This window comes from Ahaetulla prasina, chromosome 3, assembly GCF_028640845.1.
Source record: "Ahaetulla prasina isolate Xishuangbanna chromosome 3, ASM2864084v1, whole genome shotgun sequence".
Classification (NCBI taxonomy): Eukaryota; Metazoa; Chordata; class Lepidosauria; order Squamata; family Colubridae; genus Ahaetulla; species Ahaetulla prasina.
The window spans coordinates 137,723,387-137,741,590 of NC_080541.1; the positions used below are offsets into that span (position 1 = coordinate 137,723,387).

At 38.7% G+C, this 18,204-nt stretch overlaps 1 protein-coding gene across 1 annotated transcript in view; it reads left to right on the forward strand.

Moving 5' to 3' along the window:
- The window catches only part of VAV3 (vav guanine nucleotide exchange factor 3), a 230,998-nt gene that overhangs the window by 208,618 nt on the left and 4,176 nt on the right, over positions 1-18,204 (forward strand). Inside the window, exons 25-26 of the mRNA XM_058179240.1 lie at positions 7,440-7,569; positions 16,903-17,054. Coding sequence (XP_058035223.1) covers positions 7,440-7,569; positions 16,903-17,054 — 282 coding nt within the window. The remainder of the gene's footprint in view (positions 1-7,439; positions 7,570-16,902; positions 17,055-18,204) is intronic.

The window sequence follows — 18,204 nt, forward strand, 5'->3', positions numbered from 1 at the left end:
AAGCCCAGAATGTAACTTTTCTAAATCCTGTGGGTAGGTTGCTGTTTTGAGTAAGCAGTCTTTTTACATATTTTTATTTACTTATTTAATTAATTTGTATACTGTATAACTTCCAGTGATTTTATTTTTTACTATATCAAAGGGAAAAAATCCCAACGCCGAGACCTTTCACCCCTCACCTTTATGACAATCCTGCAGGCTTAGGTTAGGCCAAGAGACATTGATTCCCTTTAGTAAGCTTCGTAGCTGAGGAAAAATCTCAGTATTTTGCAGGTTTGAAGTTTTATACTGAGGCACGGAATCAAATACTTTTAAAAGGTAATTTAGGATTATGATTATTATGTAGTTCCAGTAAACTATAACAAGCCCATCTGTTTCAGAGAGAAGACATCTGGACCAAATTTTCTTTTGTGTGCTGAAGCCTTGAGCTATGTGCATTATAATTCAGATAACACATTAGACTCTGTGCATGTTCTGATATAGATATAACTCTTGAAAGTACATTGTATATTTTTTTTTAAAAAGCTTCACGATCTTGATACTCATGCCATCTGATGAAATACAAAAAATGTCTTCTCACAGGCCATTGACTTGGCAAGCCAGAGCTACTGTTTACTAGGACCATGCTAGGGGCATGCCATTATCTGATAGCTGTGGTGTAGCTACAGTCTTTTAGCTAAGGATTTCTGCTATTGAAAAGCAAAGAAACAGAGAGAAGCAATCGTGGCTGTTTCACAGACATCTGACATATCCATCGAGAAATACTTGCAAGACCATTATTTGTATATATTGTTATATGGGACATGCAGTCCTGTGACAAGGAAAACTCGTTTCTTTTATCACAGAAATTTACTCTCAGGTTACTGAATCAGCAAACAGGTATCAAACACTGCTATTGCTTTGTCTATCAAGAAATTGTATCAATCTGAGCTTTTGCACCATTTACTTTCCCAGTATTTTTCCGGCTGATTGCAGAAAATATACCTTGCAGTAAGAAATATACTGTTGCACACATAGCAATAAAGGGAAAACATGAACATAAACATTATGTTAGGAAAGGGCTGTGACCTTTCCACATAGAGATGGGATCAGCAATAGCAGGAGATTTATACGCCTCTGAGGGCTGTATATTTCATGTATTCACATGTAACAGAAGACCAGCACTTCAAAACTAGAAGCAATAAATGCCATCAAGCCAAAACTAAATATATGGAAACCCATTGATCCCAAGGACCATGTGCTTGAATGTCTGCCACTTGAAATTCATGAAATCTAAATGTTTGGCGTTGATGCAGCTGTGACAATTAATCACTCCTGTATTTTCCAGGGATAACATTTTTCTCCCCCTTTGAATCAATTTTTAATATAAATGGAGAGGCCTATATTAGCCATAGATTTATACTTTTTCATTAAGCTATTACCATGTAAGGAACTAAAAAAATGATTAGAAGTAAGCTTGTCAGGTCCGTTTTAAATGTTTTTGATGGTTGTTTGTCTGTCTTCTGAAAGTTCTTCCCCACTTTTTTAAGGTATTGTGCTATCTGCAGGTTTATTACAAAATAATCAAGAATAGGAGAACCTAAATGAAAAGTTTCAATCTGTTGGGAGTTACTGCTTCTTATTCACATGTTCATTCTATCAGCCATTGATTTAAAGATGGTTTAAATCAGGGGTCTCCAACCTTGGCAACTTAAGCTTTGCTGGCTGGGGAATTCTGGAAATTGAAGTCTGCCAGGCTTAAAGTTGCCAAGGTTGGAGGCCCCTGATTTAAAGCAAACTTAACAGATTGACAGAGTTGGAAGGGACCTTGTAGGTCATCTAGGTCAACCCCCCCCCCCAGCTCAAGCAGGAGACTCTACACCATTTCTGATAAATGGCAGTCCAATCTCTTCTTGCAAATCTCAAGTGATGAAGCTCCCACAACTTCCGAAGGCAAGCTGTTCCATTGGTTGATTGTTCTCACTGTCAGAAAGTTCCTCCTTATTTCTAGGTTAAATCTCTCCTTGATCAGTTTCCATCCATTATTCCTTGTCTGGCCTTCAGGTGCTTTGGAATTTTTCTTATCAAATTTTTCTTATCAAAATACATATTTCTAGTAGTATTTTCTCCGACAACAGTTTATAATGCAATTTCATCATCCTTTTAAGAGAAGTGAGCTATATTAGTTGAGGAGATGATGAGGATGAGGATGAGGATGGTGGTCATAAATTGGTCTGCATGTAAATATACAGTACATCCAAAGTGTCCACAAAGAAGAGTTTAAAGGTGTAATTTTTTAAAATAAAAAAAGCTAAATTACTTTAACCCAACGGGCAACTCTGCTTCAAAAGCTGTTATCAGTGAAACCCCTACTTGGCACAGTCAAGTCTGCCCGCAGCCTGGAGTTTGATCCTGATGAGGCTCAAGGTTGACTCAGCTGTATATCTTTCCAAGGTTGACAAAATGAGAGCCCAGATTGCTGGGGGAAATATGCTGAGGATTGTAAACTGCCCAGAGGGTATAGTAAATACTAAAGGCTATTGCTACTTTCAAAGTAGTTATGCATATATGCTTGTGGAGACAGCCATAGATGGCTTTTAAAAGATGCTGAGACTCTAGAAAGAGAACAGAGAAGATTAACAAAGATGATTAGGGGACTGGAGGCTAAAACATATGAAGAATGATTGCAGGAACTGGGTATGTCTAGTGTAATGCAAAGAAGGACTAGGAGAGACATGATAGCAATGTTCCAATATCTCGGACTGCCACAAGAGGGAGCGAAGCTATTCTCCAAAGCACCTGAGGGTAGGACTAGAAGCAATGGGTGGAACCTAATCAAGGAGAGAAGCAACTTAGAACTAAGGAGAAATTTCCTGACAGAACAATTAATCAGTGGAACAACTTGCCTCCAGAAGTTGTAAATGCTCCAACACTGGAAATTTTAAAGAAAATGTTGGATAGCCATTTGTCTGAATTGGTATAGGGTTTCTTCCCTAAGCAGGGGGTTGGACTAGAAGATCTCCAAGGTCCCTTCCAACTCTGTTATTCTATTCTATTTAAAGCAGCCATGTGAGTCCTGGAAGTGTGCACCAGCTTTAATAATTTGAACAGAAAGGATTGTTTGTGAAACATCTTTTCTGAATGATTTGTACAACTCCAATGATATCCATCCATCGGTCCATCATTATCTGTCATTCACTCACTCATTCATTCATTCTAAGATAATCAAGTGTACGTTATCACAACATAAATGAAGCATAAAATTTGTGAATAACTAATTCTGATCCATGTATACTGTGTTCAGATCAGCTTAGATAACAATTAAAAGAAGCAATAGGATTGCTTACCCTTGCCATGTAGCTAAAAAAATGAAGATAAATACTAAATATTAACGTACATCTCCTTTGGGTCGTGCATTTGGTTCATGCGTTGTTAAACCAGAAAACCTAATTTCACATTTTGAGTTGATGAATTTATGTGGAAAAGGACATTGATTCTGTATGACCTGGAGAACTCGTTTCTTTTATCACAGAAATTTACTCTCAGGTTACTGAATCAGCAAACAGGTATCAAACACTGCTATTGCTTTGTCTATCAAGAAATTGTATCAATCTGAGCTTTTGCACCATTTACTTTCCCAGTATTTTTCCGGCTGATTGCAGAAAATATACCTTGCAGTAAGAAATATACTGTTGCACACATAGCAATAAAGGGAAAACATGAACATAAACATTATGTTAGGAAAGGGCTGTGACCTTTCCACATAGAGATGGGATCAGCAATAGCAGGAGATTTATACGCCTCTGAGGGCTGTATATTTCATGTATTCACATGTAACAGAAGACCAGCACTTCAAAACTAGAAGCAATAAATGCCATCAAGCCAAAACTAAATATATGGAAACCCATTGATCCCAAGGACCATGTGCTTGAATGTCTGCCACTTGAAATTCATGAAATCTAAATGTTTGGCGTTGATACAGCTGTGACAATTAATCACTCCTGTATTTTCCAGGGATAACTTTTTTCTCCCCCTTTGAATCAATTTTTTAATATAAATGGAGAGGCCTATATTAGCCATAGATTTATACTTTTTCATTAAGCTATTACCATGTAAGGAACTAAAAAAATGATTAGAAGTAAGCTTGCCAGGTCCGTTTTAAATGTTTTTGATGGTTGTTTGTCTGTCTTCTGAAAGTTCTTCCCCACTTTTTTAAGGTATTGTGCTATCTGCAGGTTTATTACAAAATAATCAAGAATAGGAGAACCTAAATGAAAAGTTTCAATCTGTTGGGAGTTACTGCTTCTTATTCACATGTTCATTCTATCAGCCATTGATTTAAAGATGGTTTAAATCAGGGGTCTCCAACCTTGGCAACTTTAAGCTTTGCTGGCTGGGGAATTCTGGAAATTGAAGTCTGCCAGGCTTAAAGTTGCCAAGGTTGGAGACCCCTGATTTAAAGCAAACTTAACAGATTGACAGAGTTGGAAGGGACCTTGTAGGTCATCTAGGTCAACCCCCCCCCAGCTCAAGCAGGAGACTCTACACCATTTCTGATAAATGGCAGTCCAATCTCTTCGTGCAAGTCTCAGGTGATGAAGCTCCCACAACTTCCGAAGGCAAGCTGTTCCATTGGTTGATTGTTCTCACTGTCAGAAAGTTCCTCCTTATTTCTAGGTTAAATCTCTCCTTGATCAGTTTCCATCCATTATTCCTTGTCTGGCCTTCAGGTGCTTTGGAATTTTTCTTATCAAATTTTTCTTATCAAAATACATATTTCTAGTAGTATTTTCTCCGACAACAGTTTATAATGCAATTTCATCATCCTTTTAAGAGAAGTGAGCTATATTAGTTGAGGAGATGATGAGGATGAGGATGAGGATGAGGATGAGGATGAGGATGATGGTCATAAATTGGTCTGCATGTAAATATACAGTACATCCAAAGTGTCCACAAAGAAGAGTTTAAAGGTGTAATTTTTTAAAATAAAAAAAGCTAAATTACTTTAACCCAACGGGCAACTCTGCTTCAAAAGCTGTTATCAGTGAAACCCCTACTTGGCACAGTCAAGTCTGCTCGCAGCCTGGAGTTTGATCCTGATGAGGCTCAAGGTTGACTCAGCTGTATATCTTTCCAAGGTTGACAAAATGAGAGCCCAGATTGCTGGGGGAAATATGCTGAGGATTGTAAACTGCCCAGAGGGTATAGTAAATACTAAAGGCTATTGCTACTTTCAAAGTAGTTATGCATATATGCTTGTGGAGACAGCCATAGATGGCTTTTAAAAGATGCTGAGACTCTAGAAAGAGAACAGAGAAGAGCAACAAAGATGATTAGGGGACTGGAGGCTAAAACATATGAAGAATGATTGCAGGAACTGGGTATGTCTAGTGTAATGCAAAGAAGGACTAGGAGAAACATGATAGCAATGTTCCAATATCTCGGACTGCCACAAGAGGGAGCGAAGCTATTCTCCAAAGCACCTGAGGGTAGGACTAGAAGCAATGGGTGGAACCTAATCAAGGAGAGAAGCAACTTAGAACTAAGGAGAAATTTCCTGACAGAACAATTAATCAGTGGAACAACTTGCTTCCAGAAGTTGTAAATGCTCCAACACTGGAAATTTTTAAGAAAATGTTGGATAGCCATTTGTCTGAATTGGTATAGGGTTTCTTCCCTAAGCAGGGGGTTGGACTAGAAGATCTCCAAGGTCCCTTCCAACTCTGTTATTCTATTCTATTTAAAGCAGCCATGTGAGTCCTGGAAGTGTGCACCAGCTTTAATAATTTGAACAGAAAGGATTGTTTGTGAAACATCTTTTCTGAATGATTTGTACAACTCCAATGATATCCATCCATCGGTCCATCATTATCTGTCATTCACTCACTCATTCATTCATTCTAAGATAATCAAGTGTACGTTATCACAACATAAATGAAGCATAAAATTTGTGAATAACTAATTCTGATCCATGTATACTGTGTTCAGATCAGCTTAGATAACAATTAAAAGAAGCAATAGGATTGCTTACCCTTGCCATGTAGCTAAAAAAATGAAGATAAATACTAAATATTAACGTACATCTCCTTTGGGTCGTGCATTTGGTTCATGCGTTGTTAAACCAGAAAACCTAATTTCACATTTTGAGTTGATGAATTTATGTGGAAAAGGACATTTGATTCTGTATGACCTGGAGAACTTTGCAATGAATATTGTTCTGGACAAATATGAACTTCAACATAGATATTCATGTTTTTAGCTCTTCCCCAGTGATTGCCGTTGTTTCAAGAATAGGGTTTGAGTTTTGTTGTTGTTGTTGTTGTTGTTGTTGCAATCAATTCAGAGTGATTTTGTTTCTGGTACAAACCAATTAGTAAATATACTTCATACAGATGTTATAAGGAATAACTAGGATAACAACAATAAGTATAAGAAAACCCAAACACTAATTAATGTCAGCATTATGTAACATAATAAATTTAGGTTGGAACTATGGCCCACATGAATGAAGGATGTCATTCAGTAGTGGGTTTCAAAACCCGGCGCTACCAGTTCGCTATTGCTAGTATGCGGGTGTGCTCAATTCGTGAGTGTGTAGTGCTTCTGCGCATGCGCAGACCTTTTGGAGGGTGGGTGGGTGGAGCTTCCCACTGCCGCCACTGCCAGTTTGCCTGAACCAGGGTGAACTGGGAGCAACCCACCACTGATGTCATTGATTTATAGAAGCGTATACTTCCATGCATGTAGATAACCAGATACAGGAAGAACAATTCCATTTTAATCAATTCAAAATTTAATTACTTTTATTGGCAGTTTTTTCAGTGTAAAAAGTATTTAAAGCTGATACTTGTTGATACTTGTTTGATTCATACAGCATCTTTGATAAGAATTAAGTCAGCCATGCATGAATAAAGGTCCATTTCTACAGTATGAACAACCAGCATCTTTCACTCCTAAATCAAAACTCGCTAGGGATGTGTTCAAAACATTTAGAGCAGAAGTGTCACACTCACGTCATCATGTCATTGTCACGTGACATATCACCTTTGCTAAACCGGGCGTGGGTGTGGCCAGCATGTGACACATCCGGGCCGCAAGTTTGACACCCCTGATTCAGAGTATGAATTCTTTGCTAAATATCCTTTTCACAGCAGAGTGGGTGATTCTGAGCATAGCAAAAGCACAAGCCCGAACCTGTGAAGTTCTGACTTTCAACACATTAATCTGAAGTAGGACCACTTCCAAAATGCTCACAATGGCCCACTCAAACTTGCAGTTTCATAACAGAGATGCGACAGTTTGTGGAATTCATTTGCTTTTCTTTCCACCAAATTATACCGTTAATCCCTGTGTCATGATGGAAGATGATTTTTGATGTTAATTGCAAATGTCAAATATCTGCAATGTAAATTCAAGAGAAATAATTATTAATGTCTGTCGAAATATTTGTATTCTGGAAGGAACTTGTGGAATATTACAAACACCAGTCTCTCAAAGAAGGCTTCCGAAGTTTGGATACGACTCTTCAGTACCCGTACAAGGAATGTGAAAATACACAGGATCAAAGGAGCCACCGGGCAAGCAGCAATTGTAAGCATTACCATTTGTTGTTGTTTTTATTATACAGAAATGAAATTCAGTTGAAAGCATCTTCCATTTTGCATTTTTGACATATAACCTATTAATATGATAATGCATTTAGCCAGACTTTTCTGCAGCTAAGCAGAATCAGCATCTGCTGACAGGTTTATGAACAGGTCCAGTTAGACTTCCTGACTGCCTCTCCTTAAATCAAATTGCTGCTCAAACATCTATTAAAAATGTAAGTGAGCAATTGATTTGTAAACAGGCATTTTGCATTGGCTAAGCTGCTTTCGGCTACATGAATTAATAAACATGTAATTCAAATTTGGCATTTGACATTTAAATGAATTATTCTTGTTGTTTAAAACCACAGTCTTATAATGCAGAGTTTTTCTAAAGAAGCTTAAGGTCAGAATGATATCTTCTACAATTCTGCTTGTTGGTGTTCCTAAATAAGACTTACTTTAGAGTAACCAAATTAGGGTTGGACAGAGGTAAACACATTTCCGTCTACATATGTTTATAATTAATTTCAAAAACCAGTACAGGAAGTTCTTGACTCATGACCACAATTGAGCACAAATTTCTGTTGTTAAATGAAACATTTGTTAAGTTTTGCCCCGTTTTACAGCCTTTCCTGCTACAGTTGTTAAGTGAATCACTGCAGTTGATAAGCTACTAGCCCGATCGTTATGTGAATCTGGCTATTCCATTGACGTTGCTTGTCAGAAGTTCTCAAAAAGTGATCTCATAACCCTGGGACACTGCATAGGTCATAAATATGAACCAGTTGCCAAGCATCTGAATTTTGATCATATGATAGTGTTGATGCTGCAAAGGTTGTAACTTTGAAAATTGGTCATAAGCAGTGGTGGGCTGCTGCCGGTTCGGGAGAACTGGTAGCTCCGATGATCAGCTGGCCCCAGCCACCCATCCCCTCCCTATCCTGTCCTATATTTCCTTCTTTCTGGCTCAGCTGATTCATGCAGTACAGCTGACTTCTGTGCCTCCGCTGTTCTACTTACCGGGGCTGCCTTAGAAGGTAAGCAGGTGAGCTTCAAATTGCTGTATTTTGAACGCTGTGCATCCAAACCGGTTGTTAAACTGATTGCAGCCCACCACTGGTCATAAGCCACTTTTTTTGGTGCCGTTGTAACTTTGAACGGTCATTAAATGAACTGTTGTAAGTTGAGGACTACCTATAGTGCAGAGTTTCACAGAGCTGACCTACGCTGTCCTTAGTATTTGGTAAAACAACAGGAATACCAGTCCTGATAACTGATTTGAAGTTGTTTAGAGCATCTGGGCATCTGTTCATTAGCTTCACTTGATTCTGTAGCCACTGTGATTGCTGCCAAATTTCACAGTGCTGGAATTGGGTAGTTTAGATTTTATGAGCAATAGAAATTTCTAAAAATAATGGCGGAAGATTAAAAATCATGTAGACACACGTATGCCCTTTTAATACACTGCTAAATTACTGAGAAGCAGATGGATAATTTCAGAGCCTTTCTGAGTGCCCATTAAAGACAGGAAGATGTTTTGAAATGCTTAGGAACAGGAAAGTTGAGGCCGTGACATTAAGTATTTTGAACGGGGCCTCCTCCAGAGCCAATTCTTTATACAGCTAATAAATAGGGGAAATGGTATGCTTAATATCTATAGAATGATTACAAGAGAGTCTTCATCCCGTAAAAATCAACAGAAAAACAACAACAACAACCAATAGCATTGGCAGGAAAGAGAATATGTCACATATTTGGGAGAGGATTGTGCAGAAGAACAAGGACAATCAGAAAAATCTATCCATGGACAATGAACACTTGGCTGCAGAGTGAGGAGAGACTCATGTGATCAACTACACATTTTTATAGTAGTGTTTTGTTACAATAAACATGGATAAAATTATGGAAGTTGTAATGCTTTCTTTCAGTTTGTCCTTTCTTTACAGTTTTATATATAAAAGAACAATAAGAGGAGAGAGACTGTGGTGTGAGAATTATAAAACACAAAAGCCACAGCACAATTATTTGCAATTGTTTCACAAGAATCAACAAATCTGTGAGCTTGAACTAGCATCAAGTCATCTCAGCAATAGAAGATCATTTGTGAAGTGATCTCCAAGCACTAATTTCCAGCTAATAATAATAATTTCCTAGCACTAATTTCCAGCTACAAGTTTTCATAATATGGAGAACTAATATGATAAGCTAATTAATAACTGATTCTTTGTATTCTTTTCCGGCATTTTCAGTGGCTTTCCAAAGACTTGGTCCCTAGCTCTCCAGCCATTCTCTCTTTTCATTTTTAACAGTACTGTATTGTTAAAAGTTCTTTTCAACACATTGAAAGAAAAAAATATGTTACTGGCAGAAGATAATAATAATCCCTTCTGGGCATTTTGTTACATTCTATGATTGAGGACGCTTAATTGTATGATAAAAAAAGACAAAAAATTGTTTGTGCGCAATAACTCTGTGGGGATGGCTTGTATTGAAAGCAGTGAATTGTTGCTCATTGAAGATGGGTGCTGGGTTTCTCTGTTCCGCACTTCCTGTTAATTTGGGGAAGAGATAGACAATCTGCTTTTTGCTAAACAGGAAGCATCAGGAAGGTAGTGTAGTTCTACCGCAATAGCAATATAAGACTGCTGGTTGAATGTGGTAATTGTTGGCTATGTGTGGAGCTGCTTAATAAACTGAGGTATTAATAAACCTTTTGCCTACATGATCAGTTTCAGTACTCTTCCCTTCCCAATCAGATGAGGAGTTAACTATAATTTCCTAATTCATCAATTAATCCCATCAACTTGAGTTTGTACTTCGGTTAACCATTGAAATGAACAGCGCTTCTTAAATTTCATTGATTTCAGTGGCGTCATTTTGACCAAGTGTAGCTTCAACCTCCCAGCTACCATTTTTATTGTTAACCATAATCAACTTCCAAAGCGTGTTTTAGTATATCCATGCTTGTTCAGAAATGGACACTTGTGATTTTCCAGTTTGGCTGAATTAGACAATGATTGTCAGAAGCACCCTACCTTTATCATAACACGGTTAATACTTTTTCAACTCTTCTGCATATTGTATTAAAATACACTAACTACTTAATAGTATTTAAGATTTCTATTTGTATATTTTACAAATCAACTTATTGCCCCCAACAATCTGGGTCCTCATTTTACCTACCTTATAAAGGATGGAAGGCTGAGTCAACCTTGGGCCGGGCTCGAACCTGCAGTAATTGCAGGCCATATCTATTTCTAAAAGTTTTGGGAACTTAAAAGCAGCTGAAAGTCCCTGCATTTTGCTGGCATGCCATGAAGACTATTATTGAAAATACCAGTTCATTCATCTTTTACCTTTGCAACTCTTTCTGGGGTATGGAAACAAAATAAAGCCAATAAATGCCCCACTTCCTTAAAATGAGATGAATTCAAGATGACGTGCCTTATGTCTTCTGCAAATCCATTGTTATCCTCCCGGTTTGCTATGGATGATCCAGAGTTACTCAGGGAACTTCATGGCTGACTAGAGATAGGAAGTTTTAATCGGACACAGGTCTACCAAGCTACAGTTGCTTGCTAAAACAATTGCCACTCCAACATACAGGGTGGCATAAGCATGTGCATAAAAATGAATTTCATCCTTGTCCATGGAAATTCATCTTTTTTTTTTTTGCAAAATGAGTGTTCCTAGTAAGTTGCAGGAGGGAGTGGGGGAATGAAATGGCCAAAGCAAAGGAGTAAACTATGCCTTTAAGCAGGTAAGAGATTTTTTTTGGGGGGGGGGGGAAGCTGCAAAACAGCCAAGAAAATGTTTGCTTCTTCTTAAAACAGATGCAAGTCATAAGAATATCTGAATACTCTTTTTACCAACCATTCAATGTCATTTTGCTTCTCTCTTTTTTTCTTCTTCTTCTTTTCTTTGTCTAAGACCCTTCTTTGTTCTGTGGGTTTTCTTTTGTAACTCTGCCAGACTACAGCTTTGTTCCCCCTTCCTCCACTCCTTTCTGGTCAGGTACTGCTTTACTGCTTTCTATTTATTCTCTGTTTGCTTGTTTTACAAGTTCAGTATTTCAGTTTCTGTGCAGTGCAAGCCTAGGGAAGGGACGGATTCATTTGCCAGCCTTGGAACATAATTTGACTTAAAACACAACTGCAGCTTACAAATATATTACCTTAGCCCCATGGGAGTGATTTACTCTCAGTTGCTTTGACCTAGCCAGATAATGTTTAAAGCACGTGAAAAAGTGAGTGATTTGGGGCTGTCATGTGATATTGCCCTTTGACATTCAAGAAGGTCATCTAAATGTTCTGCCAGCTATGCAGGGAATGCTAAAAACCTGGTTCTTGAATGCTACCTTTTCAGAATATTGGGGAAAGTGCCCATGTGGCCAGTCAAAACTAATATAAACAAAATGATTACATTATGTATAGCTATTGATATTCTTAAATGGGTCTACTCTATTTTTCGCACCCTCAAATATCCGTCCCATCCCTAAAAGCCATTTTGCCAAAGCATTTTCAGATAAAGTACAAGAGGAAAGATAGCTTTCAATATATGGCAGTTTTGCATGCACATTGCCTGTAAGTTGATTTTATCCATCTTCTATGCATTTGTGTTTCCTTTAGTCACTTTTCATTGTCTCACCCACCAAAAGACATTTGTGCCTTAAAGGGATAGGAATTGGGGGGTGTTGGGGATTATTTTTTTTTTTGCAATAATTAGAAGTGTCACATTTCCAGCATTATATTTAAGTAGATGAATCATTTACCAGTTCTGAATCCTAGCATTATGATGTGTAGGACTGAAGATGGAGGCTGTTTAAATTAGAACATGATGAGAAAGATCAGACCTGCTTGTGAAGTTCCCTGTTTGCACAAATCCTCCTCTTTGTAACCAGAGGAAGCTAAGGCCAAATATCATGGAAAGAATCTTACAGTACACTGGATTAATTGATGATAACTGCAACTTGCTTGCTTCCCACATGCATCAAAAGCCAAATCTGGATATGTTCAAAGTTAATAGGAAAGGACAATAAGTCAGGGCGAGTGTTCCCATTCACGCAGATCAGTGAAAATAACTTAGAAATTATTGAGAATATTCGTAGTTCGGGATTGTAGTTTTGGCAGGGGGCTGTTCTCCAAGCTTGCTCTTTAGCTCCCGGACGTTTCCTTAACTAGACTAGGTAACATCTTTTATGCAATAAAACTTTTTATACAACTCTTTGTTAAGCTTTCTGCCCCAAGATGTGAAAAATGCTACTAACTCACAGTGCTAACCACTAGAATGCATTGACCAGATGTTCAACCGTCTGCTTTGGGATGGAGAACTTAATTTGTTGACTCAGTTTTGTCTTTTTTTTATAAAAAACCTCCTTTGATATTCCTATGGTGAGAAGATTAACTTCCGAAGACAGATAGAAACAATCCTTTGGTGGACAAATAGGCCTTTGATGTGTTCTTCCATTCCTCCCTATGGAATGTTTATTTGAGTCCCAGCAGTGGCAAAACATGATGGGCAGTAATTATATTGCTCCAGATGTTTCTATGCATATAAATTCATCCTCAGAGATATATGCTTTCACTATGTGGCAGAGCTCTCCTTAAAGAGAGAGGTATCTTCATTTTTGTGATCTACTCAGACCAATAGCTGTTTATATGGAAAGATCGTGGGCCATTAAGACTAAATGGAAATTTTACATATAGAATCAATGGTATCTCAAAGGACAGATTCTGGTCACAATATTTGGTCTCCTTTTGTTGGCCTTCCAGAATGCATCTTTCTAGCTGCTATGGAAAACAGAATGTTTGATAGATGATTGGATTGGATTAGATTAGATTAGATTAGATTAGATCAAGCCAAATCAGATCTTGTTCATTTTGGAGCATTAGTGACAATGTCTTGCCCGATTTAAGCAATCACCATATAATGTTTTTCTTGTTTTGCCTGGGTGAATTCTTGCCGAGTTTCTTTTTTCTTTTTTTCTTTTCTCCTGTCATTGTTAATATATTTCTCATAATGCGACAATTGCGACAGTGAAATATTGGCATTTGACAACTTTTGTGCAAGTGTTAGTTTAATTAATGTGCCTAACCACTAGTGAACAGTATGTATCATAATGTAAGTTAATATAAAATATTGGATCCTATCTTTAGTCTCCATTCTATTTTCCTAAAATATTTTTTGTAGAGTTTTTGAGCATCTCTGTAATACCAACTACTTTGAAGTAATAGATTCCATAGTGACAAAAAAAAAAGCAGAATTTGTTTCAGAGTGTGAGTTCATTGTAGGCATTTCAATTTTGGTCACTGATGCTTGCATAGATTTTTTTTTTCCTAAGTGCAGTATCTGTTACTGTTATGGAAAGGCTGATTTTAAGTCCACATGACACAAAAGCATGGGCAGCAATTTGTGGTCGTAAATAGTGATTTTTTAAATAATAGCTGCCATTTTTACAAACCCTCGGTTTTGAATTTAGAAAAAAAGGATTGCTGATTGTTAATGCTTTTTATGAAAGCGGGAGGTAGATTTTAATGTCGTTGAAGTATAGTCATTTCCACAGTCATATTTTTGCTGCAATGAAAGGATTTGGGTTCATTGTTCAACATGTGCTTGCTTTGTGTTCCTAATTTTAGGTAGCTCCCATCCAGAATGTGTATCCCTGTACCTTAAAATCAATCTACAAATCTTTGATCCATATTCCATTGTTCAGTGACTTTTGTTTTGATGCATTTATCTATCTATCTATCTATCTATCTATCTATCTATCTATCTATCTATCTATCTATCTATCATCTACGTGCACGCATAGACTATATCTCTATCTGCCATTTTGCAAATTAGAATAGAATAGAATTTTTTATTGGCCAAGTGTGATTGGACACATAAGGAATTTGTCTTTGGTGCATATGCTCTCAGTGTACATAAAAGAAAGATACATTCATCAAGAATCATAAGGTGCAACACTTAATGATAGTCATAGGGTACAAATAAGCAATCAGGAAACAGTCCATATCAATATAAATCGTAAGGATACAAGCAACAAAATTACAGTCGTAGTATGTAAATCATTTTATCTCTGAAACTTGCAGGACTTTAATCATTTCTGTAGTGCATCCACTATAGTTAATTAGTTAGTTTGTTTATCAAATTTATTTGCTGCCCATCTCAAAGTTCAGCTGACTCATATAGTCTTCCATCTGATGGTCTTTCATCAACTTCATCTGGTACAGTTTATTGCTGAGATTTGCTCTCTAATGTATTTTCCATAGCTCCTCTTCTTCTTCTTCTTCTTCTTCTTCTTCTTCTTCTTCTTCTTCTTCTTCTTCTTCTTCTTCTTCTTCTTCTTCTTCTTCTTCTTCTTCTTCTTCTTCTTCTTCTTCTTCTTCTTCTTCTTCTTCTTCTTCTTCTTCTTCTTCTTCTTCTTCTTCTTCTTCTTCTTCTTCTTCTTCTTCTTCTTCTTCTTCTTCTTCTTCTCCTTCTTGCAATTTCACAATGGTATATATGCACAATTTGATCATCATTGATACTATGAGAGATGATGCTATGTGCCTTTTGATCTTTCTCTAGCCATTCCTCTGTGGGAAGGTTTTTGGCCTGGCCTCTTGAATGCACTTCACACACCTTTTCTTAATAGCAGTGCCTTGCAGGTAGTCCTTTTCTTAATGATCATTCATTCAGTAACTGTTTGAAGTTACAGTGGCGCTGAATGAAGGGACTTAACAACCAACTGAAGTTACAGCTGCTGCCCACCCACTCTTACAATGAGGCTCTCTTCCCTAGATTGCACAAGTGGTTTCCTTGCAAGATCTGGTGATCATGTGGCCTGCAACTGTTTTGCAAAGGGCTAAAGTGGGCATGCCTTTGCAACAGAGGGAACAAAATATGGTAAAGATCAGCTAGGGTTGATGAAGGACAAGGTGGCAAGGGTGAATTTGGTTTGGGTCAGGGGTGGGTTCTACTTACCATTACTACCAGTTCGCATCGTGCCCACGCTCTCTCACTCGCTCCGCTCGCGCGTGCTCTTCTGCACATGCGCAGATCACTTTTGATGATGTTCGGGTCAGTGGGCGGAGCCTCCTGCCAGTTTTACTACCGGTTCTATAGAACCGATCCGAACTGGGGGCAACCCACCACTGGTTTGGGTGGAAGCAGCTTTCCAGGGTGGCTGTGGCTATGCGTCACACGGCTGAGTTGTGTTGGGGCTTTCTCAGGTCACTGTGTGCCATGCTGCTGGGATGGACTGGGGTAGCTGGGATAGCTTCCCAGGGCAACTGTGGCTTTGTGTCCCACCGCAAGGCTGGGCTGGGGCTTCCTAGGGTAGCTGCAACTTTTTGCCTTCTCAGGACAGCGGTAGCTTTGCACTGTGCTTTCTTCGTGCTGGGCTATGGTTCTCAAAGTTTCCTAGTATGTCTGCAGCTTCATATGTGCACTGCAATTTGGGTTTGTTGCAGACCCAGATTCATTGTGTGCCAAGAAGGCTCAGAGCCACAGTGTCAGGTGAGCCATGTGGTTTGGGGACTGCTAGTAGGTAGGACATTGAGTGAGTATCAGTATCCTGCCTTGCTAGACTGCTAGCAAGCAGGATACCGAGTGACCCAAAGGGCAATGATGGGGAAGAATAGGCAGTTGGGGAGAATTGAAGGAGAGGTAGTCCCTTACTTTGAAAGAACTGAGCATCAGGGCTAGAGGAACCAAAGCCGTAATGGCTTAGTATTGACCTCAGTAAATTCTGTAGTTTTTCTATGTACTTCTTAGTCACACTGAAACTCCAGAGCTTTATATTTATGTCCTGGAAAATGTGTTCTTAGTACAGAAATATTCTATTTAGGAATTATTGGAGAATATCTTGCTCTTAGAAATATGCCTCATTAATTTCAGTAAAATAGTCAAAATTCAAGGAGGCACATTTATCAGTATCTTTGAATCAAAAAGCAAGAAGGAGAAGATGCTGTTTATATTGGTTCTTCCTACAACTTTGGATGATTCATTGATATCAAGAAGCAGCTGATTTACAGAAACGACTTGAGCTGAGAGAAGCAGCAGCAAAATCCCTTAGAAATACAAAGAATAGGTCTATGGTCTTTAGACGCCTCAGCAAATGATCTTAGGAATATGCTATTTTTTTTCTAAATAATTACAACCAGCAAGCAATAAGAAAAAAAAAATGATTGCATGGAATGAATTTCATTCATGCTATTCCATAAGACCACACATTTCTTCATTTCTGCTTGCATTTGTACTAGACTGGCATACAAAAAGAGTTGCTAATGTTACTCAATTGATGTGCAGTTATGAAACTTCAAATAATGTTGCCTACCTGTATTTCCCCCAGTGCTGAGTCCCAAGGTCCTCGGGATAGCCATCGCTCGCTATGATTTCTGTGCAAGAGACATGCGTGAATTATCCCTGCTCAAAGGAGATGTGGTCAAAATTTACACAAAAATTAGCGCCAATGGCTGGTGGAGAGGTGAAGTCAATGGAAGGGTAAGCCTTTCTCTTATCTTCCTCCTGATTCTTAATGTGTATGTAATGTATATGGTAGCATATCGGAATTGAATGTTGAGTAATTTCTCATGAAAATGTGAAACATTCTTGATGTCTTTCTGAAATTTAGATTAACTATAAACTACCGTAGTCTAGTTGTTTGTGTCTACAATGTTTTCGTCGTTGTCGTCGTTGTCGTCATCATCATCATCTTAGCCATTGTCTGTCTACTGCGGGATGAAGGCCTTTTCTGCATGTTTCCAACCAATATGGTCTTGAGCTTTCTTTTGCCAAGTGTTGTGTCTCGCCCAATCTCACCACAGCCGGGGCCTGCTTATCTGCTTCCGAACACGGAGGAATGTTCTAGTATGCCTCCCGGCCCCAGCCCTGGCTCCATGCCCAGACAGGCTGAAGAGGAGGAAATATCTCCAGCCCCCAGCTCTGGCTCCATGCCCAGGCAAACAGAGCAACTAGACCCCTCCCCCTCCTCCACAGCATGTGAGCCTGAGGGAGGTCTATTGCCAACAGCTGCCGACTGGAGTGACCCTCGCGTCAGAAGACTTGATAGGCGGAGGCAACAGAAGGAAGGGAGGGCAGGCCTGGATAAGTGCTGAGTCATGGAGCCACACCCCATGGCCTATATAAAGGATCTGCTTTCTGGCATTCTCTGGCAAAGTGTAAACATATCTTGCTGAAGTCACTTTCTGATCTCCTGCCTGCCCTGAGGACTTTGCTAGGACTTTGGCAGAGCTGCAGAGGCACGCCTGATTCGGATTTCCCTGACCCGGCTGTCAGCGGAGGAGTGGGACACGACACCAATTGGGCCTGCAATACTTGCTCATGTCATCACTCCATCTTGTTTTAGGTTTATTTTGTGGATGCTTTTTATCAAGTGGGATCCATTCTGTGACTGCCTTGGTTCACCTGCCATCAGTTCTTCTTGCTTTGTAACCAGCCCTTTTCTATTTAAATGCTTTTACTCTCTTGATGCTATTGTATATTTTCATTTGTTCTCTAATCCATATGCAGGTCTTTCTATCTTGTCTTGTGATGCTGAGCATGTATCTTTCTGTGGCTCTTCATGCCACTCGTAGCTTTGTATCAATTGTGAAGTTAGTGCCCATGTTTATTTAGCATATATTAGAACAGG